At 44.9% G+C, this 17,860-nt stretch overlaps 1 protein-coding gene across 2 annotated transcripts in view; it reads left to right on the forward strand.

Annotated features, from left to right (window-relative positions):
- The first annotated feature begins 1,348 nt into the window (after positions 1-1,348).
- skila (SKI-like proto-oncogene a) overlaps positions 1,349-17,860 on the forward strand; it is a 31,946-nt gene continuing 15,434 nt past the window's right edge. Inside the window, exons 1-2 of one of the 2 annotated variants that reach the window (XM_038717621.1) lie at positions 1,349-2,628; positions 4,466-4,540. In XM_038717621.1, coding sequence (XP_038573549.1) covers positions 1,507-2,628; positions 4,466-4,540 — 1,197 coding nt within the window. In that variant the 5' untranslated portion in view covers positions 1,349-1,506. The remainder of the gene's footprint in view (positions 2,629-4,465; positions 4,541-17,860) is intronic. The other variant, XM_038717622.1, reaches the window with a different exon arrangement.

Consider the following 17,860-nt stretch of genomic DNA (forward strand, 5'->3'; position numbering starts at 1 on the left):
TGTCCTTGCAGCAGCAAAAAAGATACCAGATCTGGGGGTGATATTAAGTCATATTGCCTTATAGCTATTAATGACTGTGAGGTTGTTTGAGAAACATCACCGCATTTAACGCAATAATGCGGCCGAGGTGATTTCTGTCAGAAATGTACCTCACGTTATCTGGTTGGAGGTGTTAGCAGCAAAACCTTAGTCCCGAGCTGGCTGGGAAAGAGGCTGCCTCCCTGTTAGGGTTTCATTTATTGGTCGCTGATCTATCGATGATTTATTATTTATTTTTTGCGGTGTGTTTTTCTTCTTTCGTCCCACGGTGATATGTGCCATTAAAACGCCCACAAACATCTACCCGCTTCGGAATCGAGCTCGAGGATTGCACCGCCGCGACATTTCTGTCGGTGGAAAAAACGATGGGGTGCAGAAATTTGCAAACCCATTCACTGAGATAAATTAACCCAATCGATGTATATTCTTTTTCGATAAGAGGGTACTCCTCTAGTAGTAGATTTATAAATCAACTACATTTCACGACGGCATCTGAGCGCAAATGAGACTTTGCATTTTCAAGCTGAAGTGCGTCTCTTGGTGTCATACTGCAGCAGTAGCCATTATCAAGTACACTGCGTTTTAAATCGGGGATACCAGCTTAGTGTTTACCTTATTACAGTCGATTTACTAATTCCGCAGTAAAGCTTGAGAGTAAAAAAAAAAGGGGGAAACACCGCTTTCCACACGGCTGTATGTCAAGCTGTGAGCAGACTGAGAGAAAGGGATGACTGCTGTTAACGCTTTTATCAATTGTTTTTCATGGAGTTGATGAGGTCAGCGTGGGGTAAGCAGACCTAGGGGAAGGCACAGTGTGGTTGGGAAGGGCACTTTCATTTGCTAAGTGAAATGTTTTGGACCATTGTATCAGCCTTACATTAACAATGTAATTGGAGAGGGGCAGGGTGGTGGGGGAATTTCGCCTGGGTTGTCATGTCTGGTCAACTGGTTTTGCTTGTTAAAATTCTCACTTTGTGCTGGAAAGTTTGTTTCAAAAGCTTTGGTGAAAACCTCAATGCAAATTTCCCCTGGGGTTCAATTACAAGAGCTGAAAAAGCCTTGTGTTTGTGTGAAGTATGGTAATGGCCATTTGGTTTAGTGGTCCATGCAAACAGTTATTGACCTCTTAAGCCCTCAGCTGGGACAGCGGCCATAAAGCATTTAAACTCCTTATGGATATTTCATGCTCTACAACATTTTTTTATGAGATTTGTTTATTCCTCCACAGGAATGGAATTGATTAGCTATTGTTTAGATTGTGGATGACGTCTTCTGTTTTCTAAATTCCTTCCTTTTTTTTCATGTGCAGGAAGCGGACCAGACCTTAGACCACATTCGTCACCATCATGCATGTGTTCACCAACCAGAAGATTTGTGTAATTTGAAAAGACTTGAGGAGAGAAAAGACTCGGAGGAATACAAGAACTCAGTCAGCAGACAGAAACGATAGTAACACAGTGCTTAGACATGGCCAGCACCCAGACCAGTTTGAAAACCCCTTTCAAAGACTTGACGTCATTCAAAGGCAGCATGAAACGGCTGTACAGAGAGCGACTGGAAGACGCGCCCATCAAGAAGCGAGTAATGGCGGAGATCAACCTGAAGCGTCGCAGCTTGGATTCCTTCCCCAAAACTCCCAAGGTGAAGAGGGAGCAGATCGATGATCTGTGCCACGACTCTGACATGGATGTGGAGGGCCGGGCTGAGCTGCATGTGGTGGGCTCTGCTAAAGCCCTCGACCTGAGCCCTGGGCTCAAACACACACTGGCCCAGTTCACCCTCAGCAGCCAGAGCTCCCTCGGGGGCCCGGCTGCCTTCTCAGCCCGCACCGGCCACGAGCATTCCCCTGCCGGAATGCCCCCCCTGCCCTCCCCTCCTGTTCTGGGAGGAGGCCCTCTGCTGGTTCCCTGTGACAGCTCCACCGAACTCACCCACTCACTGCTGGAAGGCGAGTCTATCTCCTGCTTTGTCGTTGGGGGAGAGAAACGGCTTTGTCTGCCCCAGGTGCTCAACTCTGTGCTCCGTGACTTCTCACTGCAACAGATCAACACTGTGTGCGACGAGCTCTACGTCTACTGCTCACGTTGTGACGCTGAGCAGCTGCACATCCTTAAGGTGTTAGGCATTCTGCCGTTCAATGCACCTTCCTGTGGCCTCATTACGTTGACGGATGCACAACGGTTGTGCAATGCACTGCTGCGTCCTGGGGCGGCCTTGCCTGCTGACCCCAGCAGTAAGCTATCAACCCAGGGCCTGCTGAAAGAGAGCGAAGCCAGCTTCCAGGTGGAGCACCAGTGTCTGGGGAAGTGTCAGGGTCTCTTTGTGCCCCAGTTCTACAGCCAGCCGGAGGCACCCTGCATCCAGTGCGTTGAATGCCAGTTGCTCTTTTCACCTCAGAAGTTTGTCATGCATTCACACAAGTCACCTGATAAGAGGACCTGCCACTGGGGCTTTGACTCGGCAAAGTGGCCCTGCTACCTGCAGCTTTCCAGGAAGTACCAAGGCACACCTGAGGAACCAAAGCTCAAGCAGCTCCTGAATGAGGTCAAAGAGAAGTTCCACTACAAGCTCAAGAGGTCGCTAGACAAAGTAAGTGCACTTCTGAATGATACTTGTTTGTGTGGAATATCATAATCAATTACTATGTTCAATAATGTTGATTGTGCTTTTAACATCCCGTAAACTGGATGGCTTGTCAGCCCTTCCTATCTATAATTGCCCAGTCCCATATTCTGTGTTGTCATCAGCTTTGACCAAACTACCGTTACGGCGGGTGTTTTCTTAAACCAGCATTGACCTAGTATATGTGAGAGGTCTGGGACAGGTGGTGTCATCTGCCTGGCAGGTCTGATCAGATGAGTTTAGGCCAGCTGGCCACAGCTGAAGGGGAAGTGCATCATTTGTCCCCTCAGGTCAGCTGGAGGTCACTGGGAATGTCACTGAACAAAAGGCCAGTATAGGAGGCTCAGGAAGAGCCTCTTTAACTGCTGTATAAAAACAACCTGTCAGTAGTTGTTAGATAGTTCATCTGATTTTAAAATAAAATAAAAAATTTCTAGTTAGCCGTAGGTGAATTTTTCTTTTTGCATATTCCTACACAATTTCAGTACAATTAAAAAATGAATGTGGATGAGCCAAAGATCCAGGATTGGAGCGTAGACATCATTAGTGACCCTTTTACCTCAGGCAGACCTGAAAGTGAAATGTCTTCATTGCATTACCCGTAGTTATCAAAAGCCAGAAAGCAGCAGTCTTCCAAATGATTTTGTCAATTCTTGCAATGATTCTTGCTGTGTTTAAAAAAATAAAAAATAAATAAATAAATCATGTCGATGCAGTATCTAAGCCACAAGGGCAGCAACCTATTGAAAAGTCTGCATTCAGTGGGGTGAAAAGCTCTAGATAGTTTCCCTGCCATTGACTGGTTTATGTCTCATGACCTCCCTCTGACCACAGCGGACTGCCCTTTTTGTATTGTTTTGTGGGTAAAGGTGTGGTTGTGCTTTTGTCTGTTTGGTGTGGTTTATTCTCTTACCAGTTCAGATCAGATTTTTGGTGAAGTAAAAAAAAAAAAAAGAAACACTGAAAAACATTCCAGCTTTAACCAGAAAACACATTCAGAACAGAAAGGGGCTCTGCCACAACCTTTGCTGGCAAGATTTATTTGTGAAAGTAGTTCAGTAGGTTAAAGCCGAGTTCACATTACACGATTTTTAGCCTGATTCGCTGCTCGGCGACCGTCGGGCTGTGATTGGAGGTAAATCAGCGGTTGATCGGCAGTCGCCACTAGTTATGTGTGAATTATTCAATAACTGATCAAAACGGCTCAACACATTGCAGACGTCTGCCAGATATCTAGCATGCCAAATATCTTGCGGAGTCGGCCGACTCGACATCCACATCCAGCCAATGAGAGCAGGCTGCTGGCACCGCAAAACACTTTTTACTCCCCTCAGCTCTCTATGTACCACTGACGATCCCTGCTACCTCAGTGTGCTAATCCATTCTTTCACACAGATTTTTTGTCTTTATAATTGGTATCTTTATAATAACAAACAGCTGTTTCGTGTCTAGGTTCGCATCATTTGCCGTTTCACATTGCACGTCGCTGTCAGCTCGTGTAGTGTGTGACCCCCTGTCACCGATCAGTCACGTAGTGTGAACGCCACAGCGACTTTAAGACTCCTGTCACAAGACGGCAAGTTGTGTAGTGTGAACGGCACGGCCATCGGCCGATGCTGAAAATCGTGTAGTCTGTGCGACTCTTAAGTGAGAGACTGTGGAGTAGAAAGGTTGCAGTGTGTATTCAAAGTGAGTGCAGGTGTGAGTATTTATTTGTGTACCTGAGAGAGGGAGTTGCCTTGCCTTTTCTCTGGTTAACCTGGTGTGTGAATGTTCTGAACAGACCATCTGCTGTCTCGTCTAGTGTCCCGACCGCATTCCTGTCTTGCCTCATCCCAATTGTCCTCCTCTTCTTCCTCCTCCTCCTCCTTGGTTGAAGGTATGCTTCTTAGAAGATGTAGACTTTCTTTCTGGAAAGGCACAGACGTTTTAATACCACTGAGGAAACGCACGCAAACTACAACGCACGCAGACCACAGGTGCATGTACAAAAACACGTGCTCATGGTCCTACAGTCTTTGTGTGTGTGTGTGTGTGTGTGTGTGTGAGAGAGAGCGACATGACCAGCCTCTGTGTGTGTGTAATGAGCTGGTAACTGGAGGCTAGTATGACATATCTTCGTCTCTCTCTGTCTCACTCTTTGCCAGGTTCTCTGGAGCCTCTGTCTCTCACCACAGTTTCAGGTGCTGTCTTCTCTCAGTGGGGTGATTTCTCAGTCTTTGTTTTTTGTTTCCTTTTTGTTGTTGCTGTTTGTTTTCCTATTCAAAATGTAGATATTCTGTTATTTGTGATGGGTTGGCTTGGTCGGAAACGGGCGTTGAAATTTTATTGAACAGCAAAGTTTGAGTAGCCAGAGAGACACAAAGTCACAAATGGCCAAATTCCTGGAAAGACAGTTGCCTGTGAGTCTACAGGAAGCAGGTGATTTAGGCATTTTGCCCCCCCCCCCACAACCTAAGCGGATGTAAGGGTGTGTGAAAGTTCAGTGGGCAGAGAACAAGGTGACCTGCCAGTGTCCAGCTTCACTCAGTCAGGACACAGGGCTACCTTCCAAGTCCAACCACTCTCTGTTTATGTGTGTGTATTTGTGTAATGAAAGTGTGTTTTTGACTGAACAGGAAGTGAGGCAGACGGACATGTCTCTCACCCTGAACATCCTCCAGACTCTCGGTGTCCAGCCGCCTCCACTGCACTGGCTGTGTGACTCATACTTTCCACATCCCAGTGGATGTTAGTGGAAGTCCAGCCCGGCAGCTTATAGTCACACATGCTTTTTAGAAAGATGGTGTGTTGGTCTAACCCTGACTGCAAACCCTTTTCCCAGTGGCCCTTATTTACACACTTTGTCAATGTGCACATTTACAAGCTGTTCATAGTTTTACCAGAGAGCTCTGGGACCTCTAAAAGAGAAGAGACACAAACAAGCAAGCCTTCTGGAAGTTTTTTCTCCCCCTTTCTCCAATGGCTACTAGTCCCATATCCTGTTAGGAGTGTTTAGTTTGAGACGGTGCAGTTAAAAACTCGCTTTCTGTAAATGGTGCTTTGTGCCTGAAGGCACTGCTACCTTGTCTGATCCCTGCTGTGTAAATAGAGTTTGCAAGACAGACGCCACCAACAGATAGCAACAAGCTGAAGCCTTATCTCAAGAGTTACTTTAGTACCTGGCAGACAATGAGTTCATTTTGCCTTTAGGGGTTGTGACAGATACTTGTACTTTTCCACTGAGACAAGATCATGTTGTCATTTGTATTGGGGTTTTTTTTTGTCTGGCAGGAAGTAACACAAACTCCCATTGATGAGTGTCATTTTAAAACTTTTCGTCTACGTGTTTTCATGGCGTGTCATCAGGCACGCTCTAACGAAATGGACTATTACAAAACATCTGAATGACAAAATCCCCAGTACCATTTATTTTAAAATGTAAAGGAATATTATGCAACTGTATAACTAACTGTGCTGTCATCGGTTTGACTTAACAGAGTCATGAACTTTTCTTAGGTAGAATAAAATATGCTATTTCAAAATAAGAATGGCCTTTAGACACACTTCCCCTCCCTAGTGAACATAATCTCACTCATAACCTCACGGCAGAACGTAGTGAACATAGCTGTATGTTGCTTGTCTGCCACAGCCTTGTTTTGTTGCTTTGCGTTGGCCCAGAGTCAGAAATGTCAGACGGAGAGAACAGCCTTCCTCTGTCTGTCTCCCTGGCTGGGCTGACACAGTGGCTGCGGCACAGACGGCAGACAGCTGCATCTCTCTGGCTTCCTCTATTTTCTATTTGGAAACCAGTGACTTCATTACCGCAGACCAGTGCAGCTGCACTCTCTGGCTGTCTCCTGGGCTGTCTGCTCTGTCTGTCTGTGTGCTTGTCAATCATTCTCTTGGGCTGTAACTAATTGGATTTTGGCAGGCATGGAAATCGTTCACTGTGCTGTTTTAGCTATCTTTTCCTCTACTCTACCCTCTATCTTGACGTCCGTCTTCAATCTGCCTTCTTCTCCTGGGTTCATGTCCTCACCCATCTTGACTTATGGCCTTCAGCCTGCTCTTTCCTCTATCATCATCGTCCCTTTCGTCTAACCCAGACATGTCTTCTGTTGCTCACATGTGTCTGTAAATAGTCAATACCCCCTGGGCCCCCATCAGTGGACAGTAACAAAATAAGCAGCCAAATGACCCGATAAGTTGATCGTTGCATAAACAATAAGGCCACTTGTGTTCGCTGCAAGGCAGATAAGAGGAAAGCCAGTGGCTATTGATCGGGTCTCCGACCTTGATGGATACGGTGAGTTGTCTGGTGACACGGACACGGACCAAGAAGGAGGCAGGAGGAAACGGATAAGAAAAATGAGGAGACTCAGTTACAAGGGCGATGTTGCATAAGTTCCTGTCTGTGTTCAGACACCAGTCTCCCAAGTTAACCTCACCTCTGCTTCAGCAGTGGCATGCCTTAATGTTTGTAACTCAGGACAGGATACCAGACAGAAGTAGATGCAAAAAGACTCCCTGTGGTCAGAAAACATTCCACCCCCATGGACAGGCACTTGAGCACACTAGGTATGGGTGGGTAGGTAGGCTTATTGTCACAATATAACAAGTTATAGAGTGAAATTGAGTTTTGTAACTCCCTTCTGCTACATGGCGTACAATATAAATAATATATTAATAATGTATTAATAAAATATAAAGGGGCGGAGAAGATAAGTAGAGTAAGAAACGAAGAAGGTGAGAGGGACAGAACAGGTGGCCCTGGCTGTTGTCTCAGTCACAAACGGCACTCAACTTTGTCTTCCACGAAACAGGCCGTGGCCACAGCAATCAGGTTGTTACAGAGGGCTAGAGCCCCAGCGCCTTTTTCACAGAGTTGAAAATTAACCTCCCCAAAGACCTGAGCTGAACCGCAAATGTAGCCTGGAACAGCCCTCTTGGTTGACCAATCACATGCCGACTAGCTCGCATTTTCCCAGCTCTCTCCTTTGCCCCCCACCCCAAGACACCCATTCACATATTTCAATGTCTGTTTCTATGTCTATGCATTTTACAAAGAACAATTATCCACTTATGCTGAGTACACAGCAGCTTCTTTGAACGCTGGCCCGGAGACCTACAGTCAATCGTGCCTGTTTGTAGTTTTGTGTGGGAGACTGTCGTGTACCCTGTGCACAACAGGCTGTGCCTTGGCCAGTGTTTGCTGCCTGTTGTAAAGGGCTAAATGGGGCCCCGAAAGGTAGGAGGGGCTGAGCTGAGGGGCCTCTGCAATGTCACCATCAGGTCAGTGCCAGTATCACAGCTCCATAGCAGCATTGCTCGCTGGAGAAACGCCAAAGTCATTACATCTCATTCTTTGATTTAAATAGCAGGGCTCGACAATAACGGTGGCCCAATGGCCCGGGGCCAGTAAAAAGTAACGTCGGGACTGTTGAACTAGCAACTTACTGGCCCGATCAACATTAATATTAAAAAAACAAAAACAAATAATCGCATTAGAAACTCCTGCAGTTGTTTTGCAGCTCACCGTCCAATCCAGAGTTGTACTTGCATGACGAGTGGTTGTCAAATGTTATTTCTCTAATCTTAATCAAGCAGCAACCTCTGGGTCTGAAAGTGAAACCGAGGAGACGGGACTTAAACCTGCATTCTCTCTAATGGCCAGCAGGGGGCGAGTCCGCAGGTTGCAAGAAGAAGTCCGGTTCCATTAGACATAATGGTAAAATGACCCTACTCCTCACCTGAATTATTCCCTCAGTAAACACTTTCCTAGTGAGTTTATGGTCTCAGTCTCTAGTTTCAAGTCTTCTTCAACAAACCTATGTTCATTTATTAAATTATGGGCCTATTTTGGGGGAAATAGACCAGAAAGCAGCGTATGCTATAGGACGGGACTACCTTGTGATTGACATGTCGCTCCCAGCGGCGGCCTTAACACTCCCATGGCGACCTGTCAATCAGGATAGAGGCGACGCTACACTGTGAACATTTGTCTTTATTGAATGGCTGTCAGCAGGAGAGATAGCTTGTCATGTTTGAGTCTGTTAGTATGTTTTGTTTTAAAAGTAAATTGTTTTGTTAACCTTTTTTAATGTAATTTAACAGTGATTACATTTAGTTTAGTTTTATATCCAGGATGTATTTAATAAATGATTAAACATGTTAACAGTACAACATAACTTATAAGTCGTTGGTTTTGTTGTAACACTGATAAATAACTTTTGGAGGGAGGGACAGTAAAAATTGTCTTGGGCCAGTAAGTTTCAAACCACTGGCTTGGGAGGGACAGTTGCAAAAAAATTAACGTTGAGCCCTGAATAGATCATAATAATCTTTTCATGTTTTTAGTTTCAGAACCAACATTTGAAAATGGTCACAGGCCTCAGCCACCGTTTTGTTCATTACTTGGGTTTCTTGGGCGCAACAACCCCACATTTACAAATTTAGCATTGCTTAGCCGGTGGCAACTTCCCGCCACAGCCTCTTATTTTTGACTGTTTCCTTGACTTGGACTCTTTTCCCACCTCACCACCAGAAGAAGAAGATAATTTGCTGTTATGGGACTGATGTGAGCTAACCACAGAAGCAGAGATAGGTCAGTACAGATATAGTGGAGCCTCTGCCACGTCTGCCAACAGTCTCATAGACTAAACAAACTGGCTAAGCCCCTCCCCAGCCAAATGTCCTGCAGGCTTTAAACGAGTCCTAGACTGACAGCCGGTTTGCATGTTCACTGTGCTCTGCCCCCTACCCCCGCCCCCGGGGTGTCAGACCAGTTTGTTTCTTCTAAAGAAAATGAGAGCAAGAACAAGTGAAAGAGAGGGGACTATAATGGGCTACAAGTTCAAACAAGACTGTAAGAAGAGAAGGCGGCTTAGATTGTAACACGTCTGACTAGCTTGCCTGGGTTGTTTTTGCATAAGACCGGAATAATGAGGAGTGGTATTAATTAATCGATGTGTTGATGAGAAGATTAACTGTCCACTGTCTGGTGTCCCTGGGAGACAGTCGGACGAGCAGGTTGTGTGTGTGTTGGGGGCAGGGAGTTGTAGGCGAAGGAGGAGGTATACTGTAAGAGGGCTGTGAGAGACTGCCAGCCTGTGCGTGTTGTGTGCAAGCAGAGAGAGTGCCTTTGCATTTGAAAGACTCTCCTGTTCCGCCGTCCCGGTGGTAACGGTGATTAATGAAGATATAAATGGAGAGACCCAGAGACAGCGCTTTCCATAGGGGCACATATATACACACACACGCACACCATACAGGCACTCTCCCACAACCACAGTCTCCCAGACAGGGAGATAAACACAGGATATCGAAGGCGTGTCATGAGTTCTGCTGGGCTGCCACCCAGCACATCTACAACACATTAATCCAGCCACTGCACGGATCAATTATACATGGTGCAAACAGTCGGCCTGTACTATTAAAGGAATCCCCATCTCTCCACTTCGTCAGTAATTTATTCACTATTTTGTATGTTTGATAATGTCTCGTCATTTGCATATGGAAGCGATTCTGCTAGTGTTGTTTATTTAGGTGTCCACATTTTTAATCAAACAGCCCCCATGTGCTTAATTGCACACAACGGTGGCAGCCAAGAGCTGCTGTTGCCTGTGCAAGGTTTGACCTTCAGCCGACACACCAGATTAAATCAAAAGCAGAGCAAACCTCAGTGAGATGCAAACGTGTCAAGCTCGGGTAGGTGATCGCTTGCCCTGCGCATCCTGTATTTTGCAGCCTCACCTTTGCTCCACTGACATCAAACACCCTCCAACTGTTTCTTACCGTTTCTTTCCCTTCCATTGCCGGCAGCTACTATAACCTGTAAATCCTTATCTCACCAGCCTGATGTTGCTGAAGGCAAGGCTGTAAAGTTAGCATATGTGAACCAGGCTGCATTAGTGAAGGTGAAACAGTGACATTTTCTGGCTTTCCCAGGCTTCCATCTCATTCTGCATCTGCCTCGCCAAATTCTGATGTGTTTTTCTCACCGCTATTCCCACCTGCAGGGATGCTGCTCATGGGAATCGTCCGTCTCCCTGATATTTCTTAGTGCAGACACACACATGCAAACATCCAGTCTTCTTTGCCTCATATCCCTCAGGGATCCATACCAGCTCACCAACATCCTTTAAATAAAAGACTATATCCCTCTGGATGCTCACCAGCCCCACTGCACCTCTTAATAAAGTAGTAAAGACAGTCCTTGAGTTCATTGACCTCCAGATGCAATTAATCACCTAATAGCTTTCATAAAGGTTTGTTGTGTATTTTAAATAAGTATCCTTCAGCTATGGAAGCTCAATTAAGCGCTGACACTGGTGAGTGCAGGTAAGCATCTTTGCATTCAAGCTCATAGTCAAGTCCTCCTTGTCCCAAAGCAACAGATTGGTGCTTGCGTGCGCGACTCTTGTCGAGCATGTGGCACTGATTCCCGTTCTTTGCGTGTCCAGCTTTTTTTCTGCCGTCCGTTTTGCCCGTATTAAAACAGCCTTGCTACTGGGGCAACTTGGCCAGCATAGAGCCTTATTGCCCTTGAGTTTATCTCTTTGAAGATTGATGCATTGCCTTTGTGGGAGCTACATTTTAACCAGGTCCTATGACAAGTGAACTTTGTTATGCCAGACATTTTCTTTGTCATCACTGTCAAAATGTACCGGCTGAGACACATCCTGGTCCCAGATGAGGCCATATGTACAGTAGTTCTTCAGAAGCCTGACTAATGTTCAGGCAAGAAATCTAGCCTCCAGTCAAATGGTGGTAAATTTTGGCAAGGTTGCCTTTTGGCAGACCATCAAACAGCCTTGCTTTCTGTTTTGTAAATCAAGTGTGGCCCTTTTTAAAAGAATGAAAGTTAGTGCTGAAATTTTAAATCAAAAAGGCAAACATTTTGTCCTTGTGTCATCAAAGGTGAATGACAGAAAGGCAGACTTGACCCTGATGTGAGCGCTGAGCGTGTCCACATGATGACATCTCATATTAGAGAGATGATACACACAGTAGCACGGGATGCTGTGCAGATGACACAGTCCGCAGTCCATGATTAAAGGAAGTTAAAGGGTCAAACACAGCCAGAAACGCAACCAGACACACAAACGCAACCACTTCCTCCCCGTCACCACACCAACCCTATCTTGCAGCGTGAGTCACAGTGCTCCATCAGTGCTGCAGTCTGCTCTCTACTCATCAGCGTCACTGTGGAGCCAGGACAAAGATTTATCACCGTCCCAGTCTCTCACAGTCTGTTTGATGTAGGCCCAGGTGTGTTCACTTAGAGCTCTGACTCAACCATAATGACATTTACCAAACCCAGCCACACTTTCCTTCGGCTGTCATCAAGCCTCCCTCAGACAGCGGGTGTTTTAATGAAGGAAGTCTGGCGATCAGACGTGTGGACTGTGGGTTCACCTGTTATGGGTTTTGGTGCATTAACATCAGTACAAGCGGAATAAACGGCCGCCTCTGACCAGAATGCAGCCAGATTTCATTGTGTAGGATTTAAAACTATAGTTTTTTTTTTTTTTATAATTCAGAGATTTTGTCAGATTAAAAGTAAATGCAGCTAGTAAATTTTGCAGAACCACTGTGAAAGAAGACAGAATCGTCTTAAGAGACTTGTTTTGAAAACCAAAGCTTGCGACAGAGAGCATGAAAGAGAAGAGGGAGAGTCATAGTAACTGAAGGATTTGCATTATAGGAGCTGTGTGTGTTTGTGTGTGGGAGAGGCAGCCTCGAGCCCGAGGGGCCTGGACAGCAAAGCCAAGCTGCCCATGCAGAGGCGAGCAGTAGAGGCTTCAAACAAGCTCCTGCATGTAATATGGATGAGACTGGAGCTCCTTACAGAACAGCCAGAGGACCCAGGGCATGTTTGGATTCAACTGTCTCTCTTTCCACGTGTCTGTGATTTAGATTTGACCCTTTTGGGGTGTGTTGGCCAGGTGGAGCTTTTCTCTTATGTAGGGCTGTGACTGTAGCGTGGGTCAGCCTCCTATACCCTGTCTTTTTCGCCAATCTTCCCTCCTTCTTTCTCCATCACTCCCACCCCTCCTCTTGTTTCAGACAGCGACGACCATCCAAGCATTGACATTTACTGCAGTGTTCCACATTACAGCAGAGCAGCCTCCTGTGCTGAAGAAGTAAACAAACCACTGATCGATATATGACCGCATTCTAGGGCCAGTAAAGAAGGGGGTTTTAGTCAGGGGCAACTCCAGCATTAAAACATGCAAACCTCTCATTTAAACACTCACTTATTATTTAACTGTGAAGCCCATTTTTCTTTGGTCTTGTTTTTGGAGATGTAGCACAAAAATTGAGTGTTTATTTCCACATTTCACAAAGAGACATTAGCTAATGTTAGTGTATCATTGCTTTAAGACTTTAAATGGCACTCAGGCCAAATAATGATCAGGTTATTGTTGATTGGTTATATAAAATACATCTGGCTGCATGTCATCCCCTCTCTCTCCTGTCCTTCCCTGCAGCTGTCGCTATCCAATAAAAATGACCCAAAATATAATTTAAGAAAACAAAAACATTCTGTTACTGAATGGCTGTTTGATGCAGGCTTTAGTGTGTAATTTAAGGCATTTCAGTGGATGTTGACAGAGGGATGGGCACTGTCTCCATTTTGTGTTTTCTCTCTGTAGCGATAGCCGTGCATTGCTGGCTTGCTGACAGCCTTTCTCGGCTTTCAGTCTGCTTAGCAACACTCATCCTCTCTGCAGCTCTCTCACTCGCCTCTGTCTCCAAGCACTCAGAGTTGTTTCATCCATTCGAATAGTGAGCTGAGTTCCCTTATACAGAAAACCAGGCAGCTGAGTTGTGTTTTGGTGATGGCAGTGTGCATGTGTGTGTTTCTCTCCCCAGTTGTGAATTTGAACTAGTAACCCACCTCCAAACAGCTTCTCCGGAGACTTTCTCTTTTGTTTTTGGTTACAAAAAAATCACAAGACAAGAGCCCACTGGCCTCATTCTCAGTCGATGTGTCCTCCTGGGAGACCGTAGTATATCTACTTGTGTCTGTGCGCGTATTTGTTCACGACAGTTGCGGAAAACTACATCATCCTCCTACACCGCTGTGTGGATGGAGCTGTCGGTGGATGGGATGTCTGTTAACTTGCATGTGCATCTTTGTGTGTGCGTGTCTGTCTCCTGGCCTGGTTTACACACATAGGTGAGCCCTGACAGCTTTGGTAATTAACGCTCAGGGGGGCACTGGGGAAAGAAAGTGGAGCACGCACACACTGAGCCGGTAAGCTGCACATGTATACAGCTTCTATGCTCTCTTGCGCATGGATGATTTTTAAATGCCCTTCACTGACTCAAACGCACTCCCATTTCCTTGCGCGTGTAGATTTACATCACTGTATCATTTTGATACAGGCCTGTAATGCTTCAGATGTGTAATAATGACACTTGACCTGCACCATTAATAAACACCCCAAAATAATGATGTAAATTTGGGAGATGATTCATCTCATGATTCTTTTCATATTACTTGATTATAGTACTTTCCTCTGATACAATGTCTGGACTACTTAAAATTACAGCCTGTATCTGAGTAATGTTTTATCAATTCTACTAGGCCTCCAAGAAACAATTATATCTGGCATTACTGATCAATGACTCATACAGTAAATGACTTCCTTCTGGAATTCAGTGATGTCTCAAAATTGCTTATTTTGTCGGACTACCGGGTGAAAAACACTTTTTATACTTTTGTAGGTATTTCTACTTGATAAATGCCTTAAATTAACAGAGTTGTCATGGATTCATTTTCTGTCTGTTTCTGTTGTGAATTATAGCAACTAGACTAGCATAATGTTACTCAATCATGTTGCAATATTATATATACATTTTGAAATGAGGTAAGACAGCTGAGTGAAAATTACTCGGCTCGAACAAAAAATATGGAATGATGGATGTGAAAATATTTTTATTTGAGCTAAAACAATTAGTTGGTTAATTGATAGAAAATGTAGTCAGCTGCAATTTTGATAGTTGATTGTTTAATTTATTTGCTAAGCATAAATGCAAAAGAATTCTCCCGTTATAGCTTTTAAATGTGTATATTTGCTGTTCTCAGTTTTCTTGACATGAATGAATGATCTTTGATCTAGAAAATCGTAATGACCATTAATTTTTTCATCTACTGACATTTCACTGACCCAACAATTAGTTGATTTATCCAGAAACTAATTGGCAGATTAATTGATAATAAAAATAATCATCAGGACTTTTCTTTCACTACTTTAACTGTGTCATAAATTGTGTGTGTGAGAGAGAGAGAGTGAGAGAGAGAGAGAGAGAGAGACGTGGGGGTTACCTTGGCCTGCCTAGTGTACTCCAGTCAGACAATTTGCCCATTCATGAGGTAACGTTGCTACAACCCTCCTCATGTACTGCTGCGAATATAGACTGGAAGCCGCCGCCTGGGATTTAACTGTGAAACATGAGAAACAGAGTAGGGTGAGAGAGGAAGAGGGAGATGAATAGAAAAATTGATCGAGAGAGCTACTTCTTTTTATGTGAAGGATCATAGAGAAATGCTGTTGGTGGTTTCTAATTTTAACTCCTGTCCACCTGCTACAGCTGCAGTAGGTGGACAGTAGACGTTGCATTCATTACGGTGGGAGATTCCTCACGATCACCTTTTTATAACTCACTTCATTTTCTCCCATGCACTCCTGTTTCTCCCATCAGCTGTTAAGCTGTGTGTGTGTGGATTGTAAAATGGCTGACTGTAGCTGTATCTATGGAGAAAGGAGCTCAACACGTTGACAGGGAGGGGTGTGTGTTTGACGTGCGGGTAATGACTGTCTAGACAGAGTGCCCGTGTGGCGCAAAAATGTGCCCGAGGCCTGAAGCCAAAGCCATTCGGGAAAGAACCTGTCCTTATCTGCCTCTGTCTGTGTGTGTGTGTGTGTGTGTGAGAGACTCTGGCATGACTAGTCTGGCTGATACTTATCAGTGTGCTTGTCTGGTTCTGCTCTCTCTCTCTTTGTGTGTGGACCTTTGGACAGAGGGAGGACCAGGTGTGTGTGTGTGTGTGTGTATCTGGGGGAGGCACAAACTGACATTCACATGTTGCCTGTCTCTTCATTTATCTTGGCAAATTTGTATGTCCTTTTTGTCCCTTCTTTCCTGTTTACCTCTGTCACCTGTTTGTCTAACCGTCCACCTGTCAGACCTGTCCTCTCCTGTGCCCTGCTCTGTTTTTATTACCTCTTATCTGCCAAGGCTGATGTGACAGAAAAATAGGTTGAGTAATCTTTCCAGCACATACAGGAAGTAATAAGATACATTCTTTCCTTGAAGCACTAAGTAAAGGGTCAAACACTTAGAGCAGAGAGACAAGAAAAGATTATTGTCGGCTCTTGGTTTGAAGTGATTGAGGAATATGCCGTCTTTGTGGCAAACATAATTGACTTTTTTTTAAGCATAATTCCATTATACACAAGTATAACTGAAGACTTCAGCATTCACAGCAGATCCCTAGTCAAGAACTAAAACATGTAGGCTCTGAAACAAAACCCAGTCATCTCATTTCACAGTACTGAGTTAATTAGAGAGCCTTTACCCCCCAAAAAGTGTATTCCTTTAAATGCCTCACTTTGCTGGCTGGTTCCCTTGTGGGCTGTTATTGATTTGGCTGCTGAAACAAAGTGCGGCTCCCAGTCCATGGATAAATGGCTTATTGGATTAAGGCCTCTATATAAAGGCCTCTAGTGCCTGTGTGCATTGGGAGGGGGGCAGGTGGGACCACCAGAGAACTGGAGCCCAATAAAACACACACAGAACTAGACTCCAAAGACAGATGCACATTTTACACATCAGATCTTCACTGCTCGTACACATCAACATTTGGGGAAACCTTGAGGGAAAAGTGACAGTAGTTTTTAGAGAAGACAAAAGACATAAATGAGTTTCAGCGACACACATTCAGGCAGATCTTATTGTTGCATGCTTCTGGCCAGGAAATGTATATATATCTACGTGTCTGTAACTTGATCTTTGACACATTGACGACTGCAGCAGAACAGGATGTGGTCTAGAAACAGACAGGGCGTGACTGAGTGTCTCCGTGAGTGTGTGTTCCTCCTCTGCTCCCTCACTGTCTGAGGCAGAATGAAAAGGCACCCAAATAAAGGCTGTTTACTTCCTCCTGAGAGAGGAAGGAGAATTAGCTGTATTACTCTGTCGTCCTCTGCTGCCCAACTCCGTCCCACCCCCTCACACTGAATGCCATACTCATGAATGGCTCAGAGGGGGGAAGGAGGAGGAGGAAGAGGGTGGATGGTTGGCACAGTTATGTTTTCTGAAGCCCTGTGTTTCTGTCCCATGAGCAAGATAGTGGTGCTCTTCTGGGGGTTTGTTTCTGTTTCCATACTTGACCACTGATGCCCGGGTTTCTACAGATGTGAAGACAATTGGGGCCCAACAGTGTTTGGGTGTTTCAGGGCACAGAAGGGATTTTAAATAGATTTTGATAACGCGCACACACAAGCTGCTCTGGAATGAAAGGTCAGACCCAGGCTTGCCACATTTATTGTGCCCTAGATAAGATTTGCCGTTAGGGTGTGTGTGTGTGTGCCCTGAGACGGCAGTCATCTGGAGTGTCCATGTGACTGTAGTTGAGAGGGGAGGGGGAGAGCTTGACCTCGGACTTGTTTGCACTCTGTGTGGCAGTGTGTCCACCTCTGTGTCTGCCTTTAAGCTTAGATGAATATAAATTAAACCATGAGTAGAAAAGAAACCAGATTCCTTGTGTCTGCAGGTATGAGGGCTGACTGGCAACAGCTGAAAGACACTCACTCATATCCTTTGGCGTCTTCTGATACAAATAAAGTATTAGTTGTTTTTTTTAAAGTTAAAAAAACAACTAATCTAGTTGCAAAGTGAACAAGCTTAAAATTACACCTTTTTTTTAGATTACTCTTTGCAGAAGCTTACACGGGTATGTCACCCTACATTTCAAATGCCCCTTTGCTGTGCATTTTCCAGCTAAAAAGAGAATAGAGCAAACCACAGTATCCCTGGTGTAAAGGAGATGTTAGTGCTTTGCGGTGGGAAAGCTAACGTTGGCTCTGGTGTACTCTGGCTTTTGCCAGACTGTGTATGGTAATGTACGGTCATGAGTGTCTGTGTAGTACTAGAGCGGTGCTTGCTTGCTTGTAATTGTTGGATTTAACCTCACTCAGGCCAA

The sequence above is a fragment of the Micropterus salmoides genome, unplaced genomic scaffold (assembly GCF_014851395.1).
Source record: "Micropterus salmoides isolate LMB-PRFRI ecotype aquatic unplaced genomic scaffold, ASM1485139v1 Ms_hic_scaffold_14, whole genome shotgun sequence".
Taxonomy (NCBI): domain Eukaryota; kingdom Metazoa; phylum Chordata; class Actinopteri; order Centrarchiformes; family Centrarchidae; genus Micropterus; species Micropterus salmoides.